The sequence below is a fragment of the Equus asinus genome, chromosome 7 (genome assembly GCF_041296235.1).
Source record: "Equus asinus isolate D_3611 breed Donkey chromosome 7, EquAss-T2T_v2, whole genome shotgun sequence".
Lineage (NCBI taxonomy): Eukaryota > Metazoa > Chordata > Mammalia > Perissodactyla > Equidae > Equus > Equus asinus.
Window position 1 is genome coordinate 48706454 of NC_091796.1, and position 20797 is coordinate 48727250.

Here is a 20797-nt window from a genome sequence, read left to right on the forward strand (position 1 = left end):
TGGTTATCTGATTTAAAGCTAAAGTTACTGCTATGGGCTAAATATTTGTGTCCCACCCCCCCAATTCATATATTGAGATCTAAGCCCCAAGATGTGGTATTAGGATGAGGGCTCCACCTACATGAAAGGGATTAGTGCCCTTATAAAAGAAGCCCCAGAGAGATCCCTCACTCCTTCCGCCATGTGAGGACACAGAGAAAAGACAGCCATCTGTGAACAGGAAGTGGGTCCTCGTCAGACGCTGTATCTGCCCACACCTTTACCTTGGATTTCCCAGCCTCCAGAACTGTGGGAAATAAATTTCCATTATTTATAAGCCATCCAGTCTATGGCACTTTATTACGGCAGACCAAACAGTCCAAGAAAGTTACTGTATTAGTCTCACAGGGCTGCCGTAACAAAGTACCACAAACTGGGTAACTGACAACAGAAATCTATTGTCTCACAGTTCTGGAAGCTAGAAGTCTGAAATCAAGGTGTCAGCAGGACCACGCTCCCTCTGAAATCTGTAGAGGGAGGATCCTTCCTGGCCTCTTCCAGCTTTTGGTGGCCCAGACCTCAGATTTATCTTAGCCAGTGCATCACACACTTCTATGTTGAAGTTCACATCAGGGCCACACCTGTCTTCCAAAGGCAGGTTGTTGAAATTCAGGTATTTTTTGGTCAGGTATTTCACTTGCATCAGGGTATTACTATTTTAGGAAAATTCTGTGATGGTGTTGCCCTTTGAACATTTCTTCAAAAAGTCTCTATGAAGTGTCTACGACGAGCTACCACAGGAGAGACAGACATAAGCAGTAAAATGTGGTCCCACCCTCAAGGAGCTCATGATCTAATAAGGTGTCTAATGCAGACATGAAAATAAATGACTCCAAGGTGATGAATGGAATTAGCAAGGTGATGCAAAGTTTGGCTGGAATTCTGAGGGAGGAGTAGTTGGCTCGGCAGTGGCAGCATAGCATAGTGGGTAAGTGCATGAACTCTGCAGCCAGAGTACCTGGCTTTACCACAGACTAGCTGTGTGATCTTGAACAAATTACTTAACCTCTCTGTGCTTCAGTTTCCTCGTCTGTAAAATAAGCATGCGAAGAGCACCTCCTTCATAAACTGTTGTGACAATTAAGATGTCAGTATGTGCTAGGTCCTTTAGAACAGAGCCAAATATCAGTAAGTGTTATATAAGTACATGTGAAATTAATACCCTGCACCAAACAGGAGCCTAGTAACCAGGGAGGCTGTTCTCCCTGCTCACCATTCTGTCCCCGTATTTGGTGTCACTCCTGTATACAGTACGTGCAGGATATGGTGCAACTTGAAAGTAAAGGAAAATTACTTCTTTTCCCCACTTCTCACAGTTAAGATGTCTACAGACAACAGACAATCTAATTAAAACCCATATTTCTTTCTAGCTAATATTCATTTATTTATTCCAGATGTATTTTCCGAGCATCTAGGATGGGAAAATCACGGAGGAAAGACAATACGCTTATGACATTGACAAACTGGCAAGACACATGGGACTCAGTGAGTTGCTTTTCCCCAGGGTAGGTTCCACCCTGTTGGCATGAGGGATCTAATCAAGGCCCTGCTAGCTCAAGCAAACAGCTCACTTTTGTGAAGCAGAAAAAGGCTCCCTGCCTCTGAGCAGATACAGCCTTGCCCGGGCTGGATTTCAGGCCCCACTTGTCTCTTGGCCAGAAGCCTGTGTATACAGCACAATCCTCAGCAGTTCCATTGACTAAGACCACTGAAGTACCATTTAATAATCTTTTCCTCACCAGGCAAATGGTTCTAGAATGTTGAGCAAGAGTTAACACAGGTTTCAGGAAAGCCTAAATCACAACTAGAAATAAATCTATGATCTGGAAGAATGTATTCTTGCCACCAAAATTAACTTCTAAAAACTAACTAATATTCCCCCTCAAAATGTTACTTTAGCTAATAAAAAATGTGTCCCCACATAAACAAATAATATATAAACTGGTTATTAACACAATACCAAAATATTTAACACTGCTATTATATAGAAGGCTATAGAACTCTTTAGGCCTGTGGATTATTTAGCATGTCAAATATGTTCAGTACATATTGCACTGTACATTTCACTATTAAAAGAAGTTTTTACTCAAAACTTTTAAATGATTATTGTGACAAATCATTTTTGTAGCTTACCACTTTAGAATTCCTAACTAAGAATTTTGTCACTCCATTAAAAACACATTTATTGAATTAAAAGGATCTTTTCGGACACCATGTCTTCCCAGACAAGGGAAACAATAGAAAGAATAAACAAATGGGACTTCATCAGACTAAAGAGCTTCTTCAAGGCAAGGGAAAACAGGATTGAAACAAAAAAACAACCCACTAACTGGTAAAAAATATTTGCAAGTAATACATCCAACAAAGACTTAATATCCATAATATATAAAGAACTCACACAACTCAACAACAAAAAATTAAACAACCTGATCAAAAAATGGGCAGGAGACATGAACAGACATTTCTCCAAAGAAGATACACAGATGGCCAATAGGCACATGAAAAGATGTTCATCACTGCTGATCATCAGGGAAATGCAAATCAAAGCTACACTAAGATATTACCTTACACCCATTAGAATGACAAAAATAACTAAAACAAATAGTAACAAATGTTGGAGAGGTTGTGGAGAAATCCCAGCTTAGATGCTCAGAAAATACATCTGGAATAAATAAATGAATATTAGCTAGAAAGAAATATGGGTTTTAATTAGATTGTCTGTAGACATCTTAACTGTGAGAAGAGGGGAAAAGAAGTAATTTTCCTTTACTTTCAAGTTGCACCATATCCTGCACGCACTGTATACAGGAGTGACACCAAATACGGGGACAGAATGGTGAGCGGAGAGAACAGCCTCCCTGGTTGCTAGGCTCCCCTGTTTGGTGCAGGGTATTAATTTCACATGTACTTATATAACACTTACTGATATTTGGCACTGCTCTAAAGCACTTTACACATATTGACATCTTAATTGTCACAACAGTTTATGAAGGAGGTGCTCTTAGCATTCTCATACACTGCTGGTGGGAATGAAAACTGGTGCAGCCACTATGGAGAATAGTATGGAGATTCCTCAAGAAATTAAAAATAGAACTACCATATGATCCAGCTATTCCACTACTGGGTATCTATCCACAGAGCTTGAAGTCAGCAATTCCAAAAATCCTATGCACCCCAATGTTTATTGCAGCATTATCTACAATAGCCAAGACATGGATGCAATCTAAGTGCCCATCAACAGATGATTGGATAAAGAAGATGTGGTGCATATATATATATATATACGATGGAATACTACTCAGCCATAAAAAAGAACAAAATCGTCCCATTTGCAACAACATGGATGGACCTTGAGGGAATTACGTTAAGTGAAATAAGCCAGATAGAGAAGGACAATCTCTGTATGACTCCACTCATATGAGGAATTTAAACCTGTGGACAAAGAGAACAGATTAGTGGCTACCAGGGGAACGAGGGGGTGGGCACAAAGGGTGAAGGGTTGCATCTACAACATGACTGACAGACAATAATATACAACTGAAATTTCACAAGATTGTAATTTATCATTAACTCAATAAAAAATTTTTAAAAACACATTTATTGAGCACTAACTGTGCATCAAGAAATATACTAAGTGCTTTTTATCCTCCCAATAAACCTGTGAGATAGACACTATTACTAATCTTGTTTTGTATATGGGGAAATTGAGATTATGCAATTTTCCAAAGTCAGAGAGCTGGTAGAGTTAGAATTTAAACTCAGGTCTACGTGATTGTAGAGCCAGACTTCTTCACCTCTAAGTGAGAGCAATTTGATAATATATACAATGAGGTGATATTATATTTTCCCTCATTGGAGTTTCCCTGCTCTTTCAAGAAATTAGGCCATAAAAAGGCTGGTCATCTACAGAAAGATTATGTTTGGATCATCTTTGCATCCTCAGCAACTAGCATGGTGCCTGGCATGTAAGAGCCACTTAATAAGTTTTTGTGAATGAATGAATGAGTTAAAATAAAAATAAATTAAAGACGTACAGATTGACAAGAAAGAAAGAACATAATCGTGTATGTAGAAAATCTTAAAGAGTCTATAAAAAAACTACAGCAAGGCCATAGGATACAAGATCAATATGCAAAAATCAGCTGCATTTCTAATGTAGATGTGTGTATATATAGGTTTTAGTAGATATACATATATTTCCTAGCTCTGTCCACTGAAAGGGTCTAGAAGCAATGATGCACCAGCACACCTCATACCCAGATCTTGATTTCTAAACACCACACTCAATTAAAAAAAAAACAGAGCTCCTTGGAAAAATAGTTCCAAGGCTGGACCAAAGAAAATAAAAAATGACTCTGGAACATCTTCTGGTATCAGAAAGTAAGGAAGCACTAAAAAAAAAACGATGTGGGGATAGCACCAAAAATGGCAGAGGAAGGAGCTTAAAGGATCTCTTGCTGCACTCAAGCAATCATTAATCTTGCAAAAACTGCCCGGATGAACTTTTTCAGAACTCTGGAATCTATTCAAAAACCTACAACAAACTACAATCAGCAAACTTGAAGATAAAAGTTGACTGAAATGATCCAGCCTGAGGATAAGAAAGAAAAGAGAATGAAGAAAAATAAGCAAAGCCCACGACCTGTGGAAAACTATACAATGGACTAACATACACCTTATGGGAGTTCCAGAAAGAGAGAAGAGAGACAGAGGCAGAAAAGATATTTGAAGAAATAATGGTCAAAACTTCCCAAATTTGATGAAATACATGAATCTACAAATCCAAGAAACTTAACAAACTCCAAGTAGGATAAAGTCAAAGAGATCCACACAAAGACAGATTATAATCAAACTGTCAAAAGATAAAGAGAAAATCTTGAAAGCAGCAAGAGAGAAGCAATTCATCACATACAAGGGATCCTCAATAAGATGAACAGCCTATTTTTCATTGTAAACTATGGACACCAGAAGGCTGTGAGATGAGATATTCAAAGTGCTGAAAGAAAAAAAGCTGTCAGTCAAGACTTCTATATCTGGTAAAATTATCCTTCAAAAATGAAAAAATTAGGATATTTCCAAATAAACAAAAATTGAGGGGGGCCGGGCCAGTGGCTCAGTGGTTAAGTTCGCACATTCCACTTCTCGGCAGCCCGGGGTTCGCTGGTTTGGATCCCAGGTGCAGATATGGCACTCCTTGGCAAAAGCCATGCCGTGGTAGGCATTCCACGTATAAAAAAAAGAGAGGAAGATGAGCATGGATGTTAGCTCAGGGCCAATCTTCCTCAGCAAAAAGAGGAGGATTAGCAGTAGTTAGCTCAGGGCTGATTGTCCTCAAAAAAGAAAAAAAATTGAAGGCGTTTGTTGCTAGTAGTCCTACCCTATAAGAAATGCTAAAGGGAGTCCTTTGACCTGAAATGAAAGGACACTAGACAGTCATATGAAGAAATAAAGAATATCAGTACAGATAAGTACATAAATAGAAAAGTCGGCATTACTATGTTTGTAACTCATTTTTTCTATATTATTTAAAAGACAAATGCATAGAACACTAATTACATATTTATGTTGATGGGCAACAGTGTGTAAAGATATAATTTGTGACAATAAATTCATAAAGAGGAGGGAAAGACCTGTATAGGAGCAGAGTTTTGGACGCTATTGAAGCTACGTTGATATCAACTCAAACTGGACTGTTATAAATTTAGGATGTTAATTGTAATTCCCAGAGTAATCACTAAGAAAATAACTAAAAAATATACAGAAAAGGAAATTAGGGGGAAATCAAAATGGTACATTACAAAAAGAAATTAAACATAAAGAAGGTAGTAATGGAGGAACTGAAGAACTAAAAAAATATAAGATATAGAAAACAAACAGCAAAAGGGCAGAAATAAGTCCTTCTGTATCACTAATCACTTTAAATGTAAATGGATTAGACTTATCAATTAAAAGGCAGAGATTGGCAGAAGAGATTTTCAAAAAGCAACCATGATTCAAATATATGATGTCCACAAGAGACTCACTTTATATTGAAAGACACAAATAAACTGAAAGTGTAAGGATAGAAAATGGTATTCCATGTAAATAGTAACCAAAAGAGAGGTGAGGTGGCTATACTAATATCAGAAAAAATAAACTTTAAGTCAAAATTTGTTACAAAAGATAAAGATGGACATCACACATTGATAGACAGGCCAATCCATCAAAAAGATTTAACAATTTAAATATATCTGCACCAAAGAGCCTCAAATATACATGAAGCAAAAATTGACAAAATTTAAGGGAGAAATAGTTCTATAATAATAATCAGAGATATCAACACCCCATTTCAGTAACAGGCTGTTTCTCAAAAATGTAAACATACACTTGCTATACCATGTAGCCATTCCACTCCTAGGAATCTACCCAAGAAAACCGAAAACTTATGCCCACACAAAGATTTGTTTGTGAATGCTCATACCGGTATTACTTATATTAGTGAAGACCTAGAAACAGCGAAAATGTCCATCAATTAGTGAACAGATAAAGAAAATGAGGTAAAGCCATACAACGGAATACTATTTTCTGCAATAAAAAGAAACAAACTACTAAATCATGCAACAATATGAATGAACGAACCCCAAAGTCATCATGCTAAGTGAAAGAACTCAGACACAAAAGACCACATGTTGTATGATTCCATTTATAAGAAATTTCCAGAAAAGGCATATCTTTAGAGACAGAAATCAAACTAGTGGAGACAGGTGCACAAATTGAGTACACAGGCACACGAGAACTTTTGGGGCTGATGGCAATGTTCTAAAACTGGATTCTAGTGAAAGTTGCTCAACTCTATAAATCTACTAAAAATTATTGAATTCACATTTACAATGGATGCATGTTATGGGATTTAAATTATGCCTCAAAAAGCTGTTAAAAATGACTCTCATGCTTCAATCTAGTTTTGGTAAAAGATATGAAGAAAACGTAATTTTCACATTCATAGGTGCACTAACGCCATCTTTTTGTAATGGTTTAGATACAGCTTTCTTGTAAGGGGCTGAAATCAATACCCTTTTGTCCTCTCCTTTCTCGAAGACTGTAGATTTCTTTTTCTTAGATTACACACTCTCAATGGCACAAGTAATTCAGAGCGTGAAGTAGAATCTTGCAATTCAAAGATTAAACATTCCCAGTTCCAGCTATTCACCAGGGACCAGGAAGGTCTGTGAGCTTTAGCAATCTGTGATTTGTTGAGCAACTCGTTTAAATTGCTGAGGTTCTGGAGTGTGGAACCACGCTTCTTTGCCGGTAAGAGAACTTGGCTCTCTAAAGGAAAACACACTTATCTTCTTCAAATGATTTATACATAAACTTTCATTGCTAAACTTTGGTTAGTGCCCACGAACACAGAACAACTATTAGCAAAATCCTTTTTTTAAAAAAAATTATTCATCCTTAAATTGCTGATGGTAGTCATTTGTCTGAAGTCTCAAAATAACTCATCATTAATAATTGTTACAAATATATCGGTGGACATAGTAAATTGTCTTAGATTTCTCAGCCCTTGCTCAAGATGTTTACACCAGTTTCACGCAGGAAAAGGCTCTTGTTGAAGTTAACAAACACAATGGTTCTATAAACCGAGGCTTAATGAAGTGGAGTTTCCTGTGGATGGCCATTAGTCAAAGTTACACAAACACACAACTGAGACTGCTTTGGGACAAACACTCTCACTCTTAGCGATAATTCATGTGTATGTGCTTCTCTATCAATATCATTCAGGTTAGATACACATTCCTGTGCATAAACCAAAGGGTAACAAAGAAACATACACAAGATGTGTTTAACTGTCAATGAACAAAATTAAGATCATATGTTTGGTAAATATGTGCATTTCATTCCTTGTGAGTATCCTGTTTATGCCAAGCTAAACCTAACACAAGGTTATATTTTCCACACAGCCTTCCACTTCTATTTTATCATCATCTCTATCAGATGTCAGTAAATAATAATCTCTTTAGATTTCATAAGTAAACTTTTAAAATTAAAGCGCAAAGTGTGACATATTTCGGTTGTAATTACTTTTCAGCAGAATAGAAGTAATTGGCATATTTTTCTTGTCTACTCTTTACCTTAACCTCTTTACAGTCTTCAGCTGTATCTTCACTCTACCATCCTTCCATTCAGCATTTTCTGAACACCTATACTGCTCCAGGCTTTGTGCTGAGCAGTGGGGAGACAGCTGTGAACTACAGTCAGGATCCCTGAATCTCAGAGCTCTCAAAACACCAAAAACTTAATGGCTGAACAGTAACAAATATCCAAAATCTTATTTAATGAATCTTAAGTCCAGAGAAACCACAATGAACATTTTTCACACAACACACAAAATTCAGACTTTTAAAATATCCTGCCTGTTGACACATGCTACCACTCAAGTATCAGCATTGTTATTACAGAATCAGGACCATAAACAGAATTCATTGTAAGACATGACTTTTATTCATTTTTTACATTTTTTGTAAAATTCTTTTGGCCTGAAATTCTAAACCCTGGCTGGCCCCATAGATCTATTTTTAGAAGGTTTACAGAAATAGAACTGTTTTAGTTAACTCTTCTCTATTTCCCATCTTAAGCTGTGCATGAGCAGATTCAAGACAATTATCACTTAGGTACAACCAACTGATTAATCATAATCTCTCTTCCCTTCTCCCATCTGCCATCACTCATCACCGTTCTGAAAGGCAGGTCTGTACCAGCTGCTGCCAAGACTGGGCTAGAGGGAGTATCTAGTAGCCTGGCCCCTTCTGGTCTCTGACACACTGCTCTCCTCCTTGGGTTAGAACCTCTCACATCAGCAATCCGTGCATCTTCTCAAGCCCTCAACTGAAAGCAAAAAACACTACTTAGCAGAGCTTTTGTTCACCCCTTATTTTTAGGGAAGAATATGGCATAACACCAGATAGTGTTCTTTTTCTGAGGCTACACCCCGGCCTAGAAATGCAGTCTGCTGAGTGACATCAGAAAGCTACTTCCTACTCTACACAGGATTGTGAACCCAGGTTTAACGATCAATTGTGGCAAATCAATCAGAACAGGAAAAGTGACTTTTCTGGACGTCCAAAACATTAGTGTCAACCTATGAGCAATCAACAACAAGACCACTGGAAGAGAAGGAGGGTTGGCCCGTTCCCAGGCAAATTTGGGGCAAAGTAGACAGTTGAAAATTTCCTTGACACCTTCTTTCTCCTTGCATTTACTCTCGCCATAATTGGAACAGTTCTCTCCAAAGTTTGGTGTGCCAGGAAATCCAGTGGGGTGCAAGAAGGGAATACTAACACTTGTTTATTTTACTTAAAAATGAAGAAATTCAGTTTTACCAATATTTAATATACAGATTGCTTAGGGGCCTTCAGCCAGTTCACAAGTCAGCTAGTCACAAGGCACCAATGGTCCTGAGCGTCTGTCCAAGGGAAGAGGACGCTATCATCTTATGAGGACACGTCGAAGCTTACATGTGCCTGGTTAAGTGGACATGTGGATTCTAGTCTCCTACACAGCAGAATAGTTACAACCTTGTACTGAAATGGGGAGTCACCAAGAAACTCTTTTGACCACAAAGGTTCACTGGTTATCTCATGGTAAAGTACTTAAAAGACCTTTCAAATTTAAAGATGAGTTACACTTTCTTTTCACAAAAATTTCAAATGTGCTGACTTTTTCTGGGATGACAAGTGGCTGCCAGTAACATACTACCTGATAGATATTTACCCAACAATAGAGGTACTTACTCTGTTCCATCAAAGCAAAGGTGGTGTTTTAACAATGTGTAAAAAAGTAAATACCATTCTAAAGAAATGTTATGTTTTATAAAGAGCGTTTTGAAAAACAGATATTTGGAAATGTTTCATCTTTTGTTGCTGAAAAGATAGAACTGTGTTACTCTAAAAGTTCTCATATTTGCACATTTTAAAAACATGGAAACAATTTTGTAACACATTTTAATATTTTCCAAAAGAAGACTTGCAGTATGTTTTGAATCTATTGTTTAAAACACAATGCCTTCCTACCAGGAAGTACTGAATGCCACTTGAAAAATGAACAGTTACTGGCCAACTTTCTACTTTAAAAAAATTTCAGAATAATTGAAGGATGGGGCAGAAATATGAGTACCATGATTTAGTAAACTCAGACTGCATGACATCTGTGCAGTCACACAGGGCCCCACGCTTGGAAAGGCCCCTCGCTCAGTTCAATGCTCTGTTATCAGCATTTTGAATACATAATTTTTGAACAAAGGGCTCCACATTTTCATTTTGCAATAGACTGTAAATTACACGGCCGGTTCTGGAACTCAGTAGTCATTGAAGTTCTTCCATTTGAATCTATGTATTTTTTGAGGTATGTTTTCAGCTATAACAACCACTAAATTCAAGTACTAATGTAAAGTCAACTTTGAATTGCCATAAGGGTTAAACTAAACTTGTGAAAATAATTATACACATAATTACATTTGTGTATTTGTATATTTACAAATAGTTATGCACAGTCAAAAATAAAATATTTAGAGAAAGCAAAATTACTTGGGGCAGTTAATAAAGGCAATTAAAAGTATTTTTATCATTATTTTATATTTTGCATGTTTTATAGTACACACAATATATTAACATAATACATGCATATAATTTAAATAAATAAGCATATATTGGCATTGCATGTTCAACAACTTGTCATTTATGGAAGTGCAGAGTCAAAAGAGCTTCTGAAACACTGACCTAGATTCTTAATGATAATCTGTGGCTTTTGGAGCCCAAGCTCCAAAATTACTCTCTTCCCGCAATTCTTTTCTGTTCCTCAGCAATACTTCCCAAGAGAGGGAGGGAGGCAATCACGACTTAGTGTAAAGAGGATTTGGAGTCAGGGCTGGGTTCAAATCCAGCTGCCCTACTTTACGACCCAGGCATGTTTCTTCACCTGCTAGCCTGATCCAGTTCCCAGCTCGGTTGTGAGAATCGCGTGTTAAGATCTGCCACACCTACAGATGCTGATTAAGCACCAGCGACACCGTCATTTACGCTAGGTGTTCGCCATAAGAACTTCTGATGGACTCTGAGCGCCAACTCTACCTCTGTCCACTTCAAGTCTCATTCGCCTCAAGTGACTGAATGATGGCACTTCAGGCAGTGGGGTGAAGTGCATATTTTCGGTGACATCAGAGTGACACTACTGCTATAACCTAGAAGTTCTCTCTTAAAATACACCACGGAAGCCAACTGCTGCCAACTTCTCCGAATAAGGTCTGGAAGAAGAATGGCCTCGAAAGGAAGGGTCTGGAAGGAGGCGGACCACCTGGGTGACGGAGGCCTGACGGGACCACAGTTCCAGGCATCCCCCTAGAGCGCTGCTTCGGACTTTCTCCTCTGCTCGTCCAAACTCAACCTCAGCCTTTCCTCACCTCGCGTGCTTTAGCCATCCCTGCCTCTGGCGGCGCGTGGCAAGGGCGGTGCTTCCACAGGATCTGTCACTCCTGGGGCACCGCGCCCACCTCGCCGGCCCGCGCGGGGGTTGGGGGAGCCCTTCCTTCGCCTGGGTCCCCAGTGCGCGTGGGAAAAGGGCCCAATCCCTTCGCCCCGGGTCGCTGGCACGCGCGGGGAGGGAGCCCGCCCCTCGCCCCTCGCCGCCTCTCTCTCTCTCCGGGGAACATTACCTGGATGGTGTGACCGCTGCCCGGGGCGGTGGGCCCCCCCACCAACTTGCAGTAGAGCTCGGGCCGGGGCCGCGCGCCGCCGGGCTCCCGCTCTCCGCAGGTGGCAGTGGCCCAAATCTTCGCTGCCTCGGCCAGGTTGAAGTAGGGCGGGTGCAGGCTGAGCCGGGCCGCGGCCGGGGATTCCCGGGCAGCCGCGCACACGGCGGGCAGCAGCAGCAGCAGCAGCAGCAGGACCCGCCGTGGTGCCCAGCCCCGAGCCCGCGCTGCCGCCGCCATCCAGCCGTGCACGGTCCTCCTGCCTGCGGGGCACCGCTGTCCTGGCGGCAGGCTCGTCACGCGACCAGCGGGCGCAGCCTCGGGTGTGGGCGGCGGCGGATCTGCGGCCTGGAGGCGGCTTTTCTGTTCTGGAACCTGCAGCGGCTGGAGCGGGCACCCGCCGGACCAGGAACTGACAGCGCCCAGCCTCGGGCCAGCAGATGTCGTCTCTGCCAGAGCGCAGCAAACTTCGTGGGCGGGGAAGGCGAAAAGGCGTTCCCCGGCTCCCACTCTAGCGACTTCGGGGGGCGGGACCGCCCCACCTTCCCACGGCCAGGGCAGAAATCAGATCCTTCACCTCTCCAGATACTTACGGTCTCAGACCAGTCACAAAAGCCAGCTCTGGACCTCGGATAAGGGGGAAGGAGGCTTGCAGTGAATTTGAGTGCGACAGCAGAGGAAACTGCCACTGCCTTCAGAACTTACGTCAAAGACATTGTGATCGCCCAGACAAGTCCCAAACGTTAAAAAACAAGTCGCGCCAATTCTCAAACACTGTGCGCCAACGATATCTATGGCACTGCAGCCACATGCTGAGTCTGCGATCAAAGGAGCTCACGGGGCATTGGCAGTGGCGGAACGCACGCATGTAAAAGACAGCCAAAAGCGCATGTTGCAGTTTGCCAAGCTGGAAAGGTAGCCTGGAGGAAATCCTTTAGATGCCCAATCTGCTAAATTTTAAATTTATTTTTTGTCTGTGGATTGTATTAGGTTTCTTAGCCCTGAGTGCCCAGCTTCTCAAAATTGTTTTATAAAAGCAATTTATATATTATTCATTAATGTCATGTCTTTTATGGTATAAATTTTATCCTCCATTTGTTTTCCATTTTTGTTTAGTTATGGTGCTTTTTGCTGTACAAACTTTTAGTTTTTGTGTAGTCAACTTATCAGTCTTTACGGCTTCTCCTTTTGGTGTTATGCTCACAAATTCCTTTCCTCTTTTTATTTTTGAAGAACAAACAGAAGATTAAATAGACACACTTCCTTCCCTCTGCAATGCATCCCAGCGTTTAATAGATGTACTGGTCAGTTCTCTCTTCCTTAAAGCGTACGGGTTTTATCCCCATCTCAATCTTTGCTCAAGCAGCCCTCTCACACCCTCCTTCTTTTTTCCTTCTCCATCCTTCAAAGCTCCAGTCCGGCTTCCTCTGGGCACTTCTGTCCTGTCCTTCCTGGCTGGCAGCAATGACAGCCTCCTCTAATTGTTCAGAGGGCATATGAGGGCTCTGTTTTGGTGACGTGTCCTGCATAGAAGACCAAATCTCAGCCAGGCCAAGGGTGGCTAGCGTGACTGCTGGAGTAATTTATTCAATATCACTCCGTTTATCTGAGAAAACAATATGAGGGAGGATAAGTAGAAAACAAATGAGGGAGGATAAAATTCATACCCCAAATGACATGATATTATGACCAATATAAACTGCTTTTACAAAACAATTTGGAAAAGTTGAGCACTCAAGGCAAAGAAACCTAATTCAATTCACGGAAAAAAAAATTTAAGCTAAGAAGCATATGAAAAAAATGTTTGACCTTCCTGGGAATTGAAATGCAAGCAAACACCAACGAGACTCATCTTTCACCTGTCAAACTGGAAAAGATTTTTTTAAATGATAAAGCTGAAAGTTGAAGAGAATTAAGGGAAGCAAGGCTCACACCCTGGGTTGAAGTGAAAACCTTATAACTTTTCAGGAGTGCTTAGCAAATGACTCCAATGTGCATGTATTTTACCCAACAATTCTCCTTGTGGAGATTTATATCTAGCAAATAATCAGGGAAGTTTGCAAAGACTTAATGGCAAGTACTTATCAGAGTTATTTATAAATTTGTTTTTAAGTTTAAAAGAACCTAAATATCTGGTTAAATAATAAGAAGCTGGTTAAATAAATTGTGGTATATCCACATAGTGAATAATAAGAAGCTGGTTAAATAAATTGTGGTATAGCCACATAGTGAAATATTACAAGGTCATTAAAATGATGTTATAGAAGTATATTTTCTGAAATTGAAAGATGTTCACAATATTTTAATGGAAAAAAGATATAAAATAATATATGTATGTAAAACCCAATTGTATTTCTAAACACTAGCAATGAACAATCCAAGAATGAAATTAACATTAGAACCATTTACATTAGAACCAAGAAGAATAAAAGTATTAGGGATAAATTTATTTATTTAATAAATTATTATTTAAAAGAAGAGCAAGACTCGTACAATGAAAACTACAAAACATCTTTCAAAGAAATTAAAGAAGATCTAAATAAATGGAAAAGTATCCCATGTTCATGGATTGGGAGACAATATTGCTAAAATGACAATATTCCCCAAAACAATCTACAGATTCAATGCAGTCACTATCAAAATCTCAGATGATGTTTTTTGCAGAAATTGACAAGTTGATCCTAAAATTCATGGGACCCAGAATAGCCAAAACAATCCTAAAAAAGAACAAAGTTGGAAAACTCACCCTTTCCAATTTCAAAACTTAATATAAAGCTATGGTAATCAAGACAGTGTGGTATTGGCATAAGGATAAACATATAGATCAATGAAACAGAATTGGGAGTCCAGAAATAAACCCTTATGTTTATGGTCACTTGATTTTCACCATTTTGAATGGTGCCAAGACCATTCGATGGGGAAACAGTAATCTTTTCAATAAATAGTGCAAGGACAACTGAATACTCACAAGCAAACAAATCAATTTGGATGCCTACCTCACACTATATACAAAAATTAACTCAAAATGAATCAAAGATCTAAATATAGGAGCTAACATTATAAAACTCTTAGACAAAAACATAGGAGTAAATATTTGTGGCATTGGATTAGGCAATGGTTTCTTAGATATGAAATCAAAAGCACACACAACAAAAGAAAAAATAAATTGATCCTCATCAAATTTAAAAGCTTTTACTCTTCAAAGGGTACCATCAAAACAGTGAAAAGACACCCCCCAAAATGGGAAAAAATATTTGCAAATCAAATATCTAATAAGAGAGTCTTATCCAGAATAAAGGACTCTACAACTCTACCATTAAAAAAAAAAAGACAATTAAATGATGAAAAAGGATTTGAATAGACATTTCTTCAAAGAAAACATAAAAATGGCCGATAAGCACATGGAAAGATGCTCAACATCATTAGTCATCAAAGAAATGCTAATCGAAACCACAATGACATACCACTTCACACCCACTAGGATGGCTATAATCAAAAAGACAATAACAAGTGTTGGTATGAATATGGAGAAATTAGAACCCCTACACATTGCTGGTGGGAATGCAGCATGAAGCAGATACTTTGGAAAATACTTTGGTAATTCCTCAAAAGTTGTAAACATAATGTTACCATGTGACCCAGCAGTTGCAATCCTAAGTATATACTCAAAAGAATTGAACACATATGTCCACATAAAAACTTATACAATAATGTTCATAGCAGTGTTCATAATGGTCAAAAAGTGAAAACAACCCAATGTTCACCAACTGAAGAGTAGATGCCCAAAATGTGTTATTTCCATACAATGGGATATCACTCAGCCATATACAGAAGTGAATTTCTGATACATACTACAACACAGATGAACCTTGGAGATGTTACACTAGGAGAAAGAAGCTAGACACAAAAGGCTAAATATTGTATGGGGAGTAACTGCTAATGGATATGGAGTTTCTTTTGGGAATGATGAAAATTCTCTGGAATTAGATACTCGTGATGGTTTACAACTCTGTGAATATAATAAAAACCACTGAATTATACACTTTAAAAGTGAATTTATGGTATGTGAATTATACCTTAATACAGCTACTATTAAAAAAGAATTTTTGCAGAATTGAAATATAGATTAAATATAAAAATTATTTATATATATATATATATGAAGATGTGCATGCTCGTGTGTGAAGGCAGACTCAAAAAGATCTTGGAATCTATACAATAGAATGTTGAAGAGTGGATAGGTGGGATGAAGAGAAAAGGGATCATTTCTGTATTGTTCTTTTTGCTTGTCTATATTTTTACATTTTTCCAGTAATGAACTATATCGTTTTGCCAAAATAAGAACTTTCTATATTTTAAGAAATCAACTGAACGAATGCCCAGCCCTACCTGGAATAGTCCTGCCCAAAGTGGAATGGGCCTAAGTCAATGAAAGAAGATTGAGAGAAAGTGAGAAAGATATATTTTACGTACTTTTTATAAAGTCCTTCCAACCACAAGATTATTTAAAGGACAACATTCAACAAATGGCTAAGCTTCCAAAATTATTTTATTAATATGCAAATATGACCGCAAAGGCTAAATTAACGAAGCTGATCTCTACCTAGCCAGTAACTCTTCCACAATGCCAGGCCATTTCACTGAGATGTTCTGAACAGCAGAACTGACCATCTGTGGATTCAGATCAAGGCTTCTTCCTCACAGAACTTCATATTTTGCTAAAAAAGGCAACAATTAAGAGCATGACGTACAAATTTACTATATTACACAATCACTTTATTTCTCTTTGATATATCTTATTATATTCTTTAGTCAGAAGACACGTCATACCACTGACTTTTTTTTTTCTTTTGGTGAGGAAGATTGGACCTAAGCTAACATTTGTGGCCAATCTTCCTCTTTTTTTTTTCTCCCCAAAGCCCCAGCACATAGTTGTATATACTCCTTGTAAGTTCTTCTAGCTCTTCTGTGTGGGATGCTGCCACAGTGTGGCTGATGAGCAGTGTGTAGGTCTGCGCCCAGGATCCGAATTGGCAAACCCCGGGCCCCAAAGTAGAGCACACGAACTTAACCACTCAGCCACTGGGCCAGCCCCTATACCATTGACTTCTCATTGTCATTGCAGTTTTAAAATAACTTTGTGGTGTCAGAGTACAATAAGTGTGTTTGCCCACTGAAAATAACTTTAAACATGAACAAAAGCTACATATCTAAAGTTAATCTCTGTTAGTGTAGTCATCTCTCTAAAGATTATGTATCCAAAACAAACATCCCAGGAACACCTACCCTCCACAGTCCCAGATATGGGAGACATAAGGACAATAACGACACTTTGGTTGGGGGAGGGGAGAAAGGCTGCTCCGAAGTTTAAATGAAGAAATGTGTGAGCAAGTGCTTTGAAAGCCTAAAGCAGCAAATATAAGGCACATATGCTTTTAAGGTAAGATGGGGCTGTTGTGTTTTAATGGGGAAAGATTATGCTTGAAGAAATTAAATGACTTGCTCATGTTTTAAGAAAAATAGGAATAATAAAGAAGACCCAGGGCTTCTGATTCCCAGTTCATGCTCCTAGAAGGACCCTGGGAGGATTGAGGAAAAAGCCACCCATTTGAGGCCTATCTGAAGTATGAAGACTGCAGAAGTGTCCCCAGCACAAAAGAAGCAATTAGTTTACTTAACCCTAGAGGAGTGGGTGAGACAGACGTGGATAGTTGGGTATAAACAAACCCAATCTAACACAGGTGAATTTGGGGTTTGGCTGGCCTCCTAATACTTCAGAAGTGATTCATGCATAGCTATGTCCTTCAGATCTTAAGATGAAAATTCAGCTTGTCATTGTTGAAAAGAATTTCCTCAAGTCACGAACCTAGACATGCAAAGGTGATAAACTGAGTGTGTTGCAAGGGTATAATCAAACTCAACGACGTCCCTTTCATATAGATACGTATATTTTTTTTGTTATTATATATATGTTTTGTTGCTCTTCTCCCATGACTTGGAAAGGGAGAAGAAATTGGACAGAATTTCACTAACTATATTTCTTAACAAATATTTTCTATGTTATCAAAGATCTACATAAATAAGCTATATAGCTTATAACTTATAAGCTATATAGCTTATAACTGTAAGCTAATATAGTTTTTTGATTAGCATGAAATAATTAGTATGACCACGCTGAGCTTAAACCATTCCAGTCCAAAGTGCAGAGAGTGTGCTCCCATTAGCTTGTGTTGTTATATTCTAAATAAAGGTAGGGTTTCTACTGGTCATTTTGAAAAGTTCACATTGCCCCTAGACCCCTGGGCTTCAGAAAACACAAATCTAATGCCAACTACTTTTATTTATATTTAAGAAGTCAAGGTTAAGGGACTGGCCCAAGTCCTCAGTACAACACAATGGTGTCCAGAACCCAGCTGAGTGCCTGCCTGGACTTACAGCTCTCATTTGGTGTGGGGTTCCCTGCTCCAGGCCCCTAGATCTAAGGGTTCTTTGTAAAGTAGTGTTGCTCCCTTGGCTCATGGCCTGTGTCTGGTTCATCTTCTGAGCTCAGAATCCCCAGTGTTAACCAAACTGGAGAGGAATTCTCTGTATTCAGTGTTTCTGCTCACTGCAGGCACATTCTATCTTGGTTGGAACCTTGACACTGGTACCTCCCATTAGGGCACTCCCTCATGGTTAGTTCTGCCAAAGACCCTATGAAGAATTCACATTCCAACTGCATGAATTTCCTCTCCAGCTCTTGCTTCACACACTCCAGTTTGGCCTTTATGTGAAATATGCACTTGGGCAGAGCAAGTAATTTTATACATTTGTCATTAAGGAGGATTCCTTTTCTCCACCCCAGGTGTGTGTTACTACAAGCAGTAGTGCTAGGATAAAAGAAAGCCCACACCTATGTAATTGTACCTTTTCTTGACAATGAAATTTTTTCCTATCAGCCCAGAGCTAATCCTGAAAGGTAAGGGAGTGGAAGGCATTATTCTCATTTTGTGAATGAGTTAAAATCAGGTAGCGAGTAATTAAATCATCTTGCCCAGGATTAGTGGAGATTTAAGAAATGAGGACTTCATTCTCTTGACATGAAGGTTAACAATTTATCTGGCAGAGATTTTGAGTGAAAATTAAAAAGCAGCCTCTAAAAATATCTTCTTGCATCATTTCCACATTTTCTCCATTTTGGTCACCCTAAGTTTAAGGCCTTGAATCCTGTTGAATAGTCTCTGTGACCACAAGAGGTATCACTATTGGCAGGGTTAAAATATGCCACCAGCTAGCTCAGCAACACTGCACTTTGTTTCCATGTCCAAAATGCATCACCTCAGAAACATGCATTTTGGTGAGAATTTGCCCAACTGACCCAATAAAGGGCTATTTAACAATAAAGGATGAAAACTCTTGAGGACAGAGGCTGGCCCAAGAATTTTTTTTCTTTGTATGCATCTCAGTAGAAGTGCTTACACAGAGCAGTGGGTTGGCAAATATTTGGCAAAATTCAAATTGAATTAGTTCCACTTGAGCCCTAGAACATAGGGCTAATAGACAATTTTGTAAACCATATGACCACTGAAATCTCTCATCACTTAATGCTCTTTAATGACTCTCTTAAATAGAGGTGCTGACTTCAGTTTACTTCTTAAGAAGGCAACGTAGATCCAACTTGCTCATTTATGAACATTTTTATTCTATATTTAGATTTATAAAGTACCTAGTTATGTTTATGGTACTTACAAGTTATTTTCTTATGTTATACAGCGTGTTTTTCATAAAAGTAAATTCCAAAGAGGATTTTGAGGGTGACTGGTTTAACAACCAGGCCTATAAGACAACTGGAAAATATTAATAAACTACACGTGTAGCCCTGAGGTGGTGGAAGGAGATGAGAGAAGGACAGAGTAAATGATTTGTAAATAATAAGAAGAGATGAGGAAAAGAAATACCAAAGTCATGAAGACTATCAACATAAAATAGTCTTGTAGGCCACTGAACGGACTTGTGCTTTTTCTTTGAATGAGATGAAACCATAGAGGGTTCTAGGAAGACAAGCGACACGCTATGACTTAGGTTTTAATAGGATCACTCTGGCTGCTGTGCTGAGAATACACAGAAACATCTTTAAAACGTGGAGGAAGAATGCAGTGGTGGGGGGGAAGTGGGTGGAGGGAGGGTTATGAATGAAACCACAAGACAAAGACACAAGAATCCAAGTAGCTCTGCTGATGGAGCTGGAACAGATGGGGACCCCAATGAGCTGAGTGCACAAAGCTACATGGGCCTAATAGAAAGAGTTTAATAAATGCTTTACTATTACTCACTATCAGTTTTTTCTGGAACTTAACTATTTATCTACAAAAATCTTCACTGTACTCTGCATGGTTGAATCAATTTGGATCATTACTGCTTAACACTGGGGAATGATATAGTCTCATTAATAGACCTCAAAACTGAGTTAACTTTTAACAAAGATATTAAAGAATTATCTCATATTTACTCCAGAGCCTGCCTCCCTCTCCATGACCACATCTTTGTTTTTAGTTCATTTTGACACCAGGAAAAGAGTTGAGAGAATACTCAGTCACATTAAGTGACAACTGGGCAGCATATATGTGAATAAGAATACATTTCCAAAGATAATTACTGTCTGTAAAACCATATATCTGGATGAACACATTTTCATTTTGACATAGCATCTCCTCTTGTAATCGTACTCCTAGCTGCGTGATTTAAACACCTTCATGCTCCCAGGAAGGTGAAGCCGCGTCTGGAAGAGCTTAAAGCTTTGCCACTCCGTGTGCTGCCCTCAGACCAGCAGCATCGACTCTCGCTCCTGTGGGAGCTGGGCCAGTCACCTCACTGTGCCGAGTTGGTTTCTTCACTATAAAATGGGTAGGACAGTATGTATTGTCTGCCTTTCTACTTCCCTGGCCTGCAGTGGAGAGCAAACTAAATAATTTGCCAGACTATGAAGATGAAGTGTCATTCAAGTGTCTGCCATTAACGCTTTACAAGAAATGTTACAGTATTCCTTTAATAACC

General features: G+C 39.1%; 2 protein-coding genes across 3 annotated transcripts in view; both read right to left on the reverse strand.

Annotated features, from left to right (window-relative positions):
* Window positions 1-12272, reverse strand: part of LAMA3 (laminin subunit alpha 3) — a 255342-nt gene extending 243070 nt beyond the window's left edge. Inside the window, exon 1 of one of the 2 annotated variants that reach the window (XM_044774483.2) lies at window positions 11729-12272. In XM_044774483.2, coding sequence (XP_044630418.2) covers window positions 11729-12004 — 276 coding nt within the window. In that variant the 5' untranslated portion in view covers window positions 12005-12272. The remainder of the gene's footprint in view (window positions 1-11728) is intronic. The other variant, XM_044774485.2, reaches the window with a different exon arrangement.
* Window positions 12061-20797, reverse strand: part of LOC106822861 (collectin-12-like) — a 36046-nt gene continuing 27309 nt past the window's right edge. The window contains 1 exon segment of the mRNA XM_014828220.3: window positions 12061-12391. Within this exon segment, the coding sequence (XP_014683706.3) occupies window positions 12061-12391 (331 nt within the window).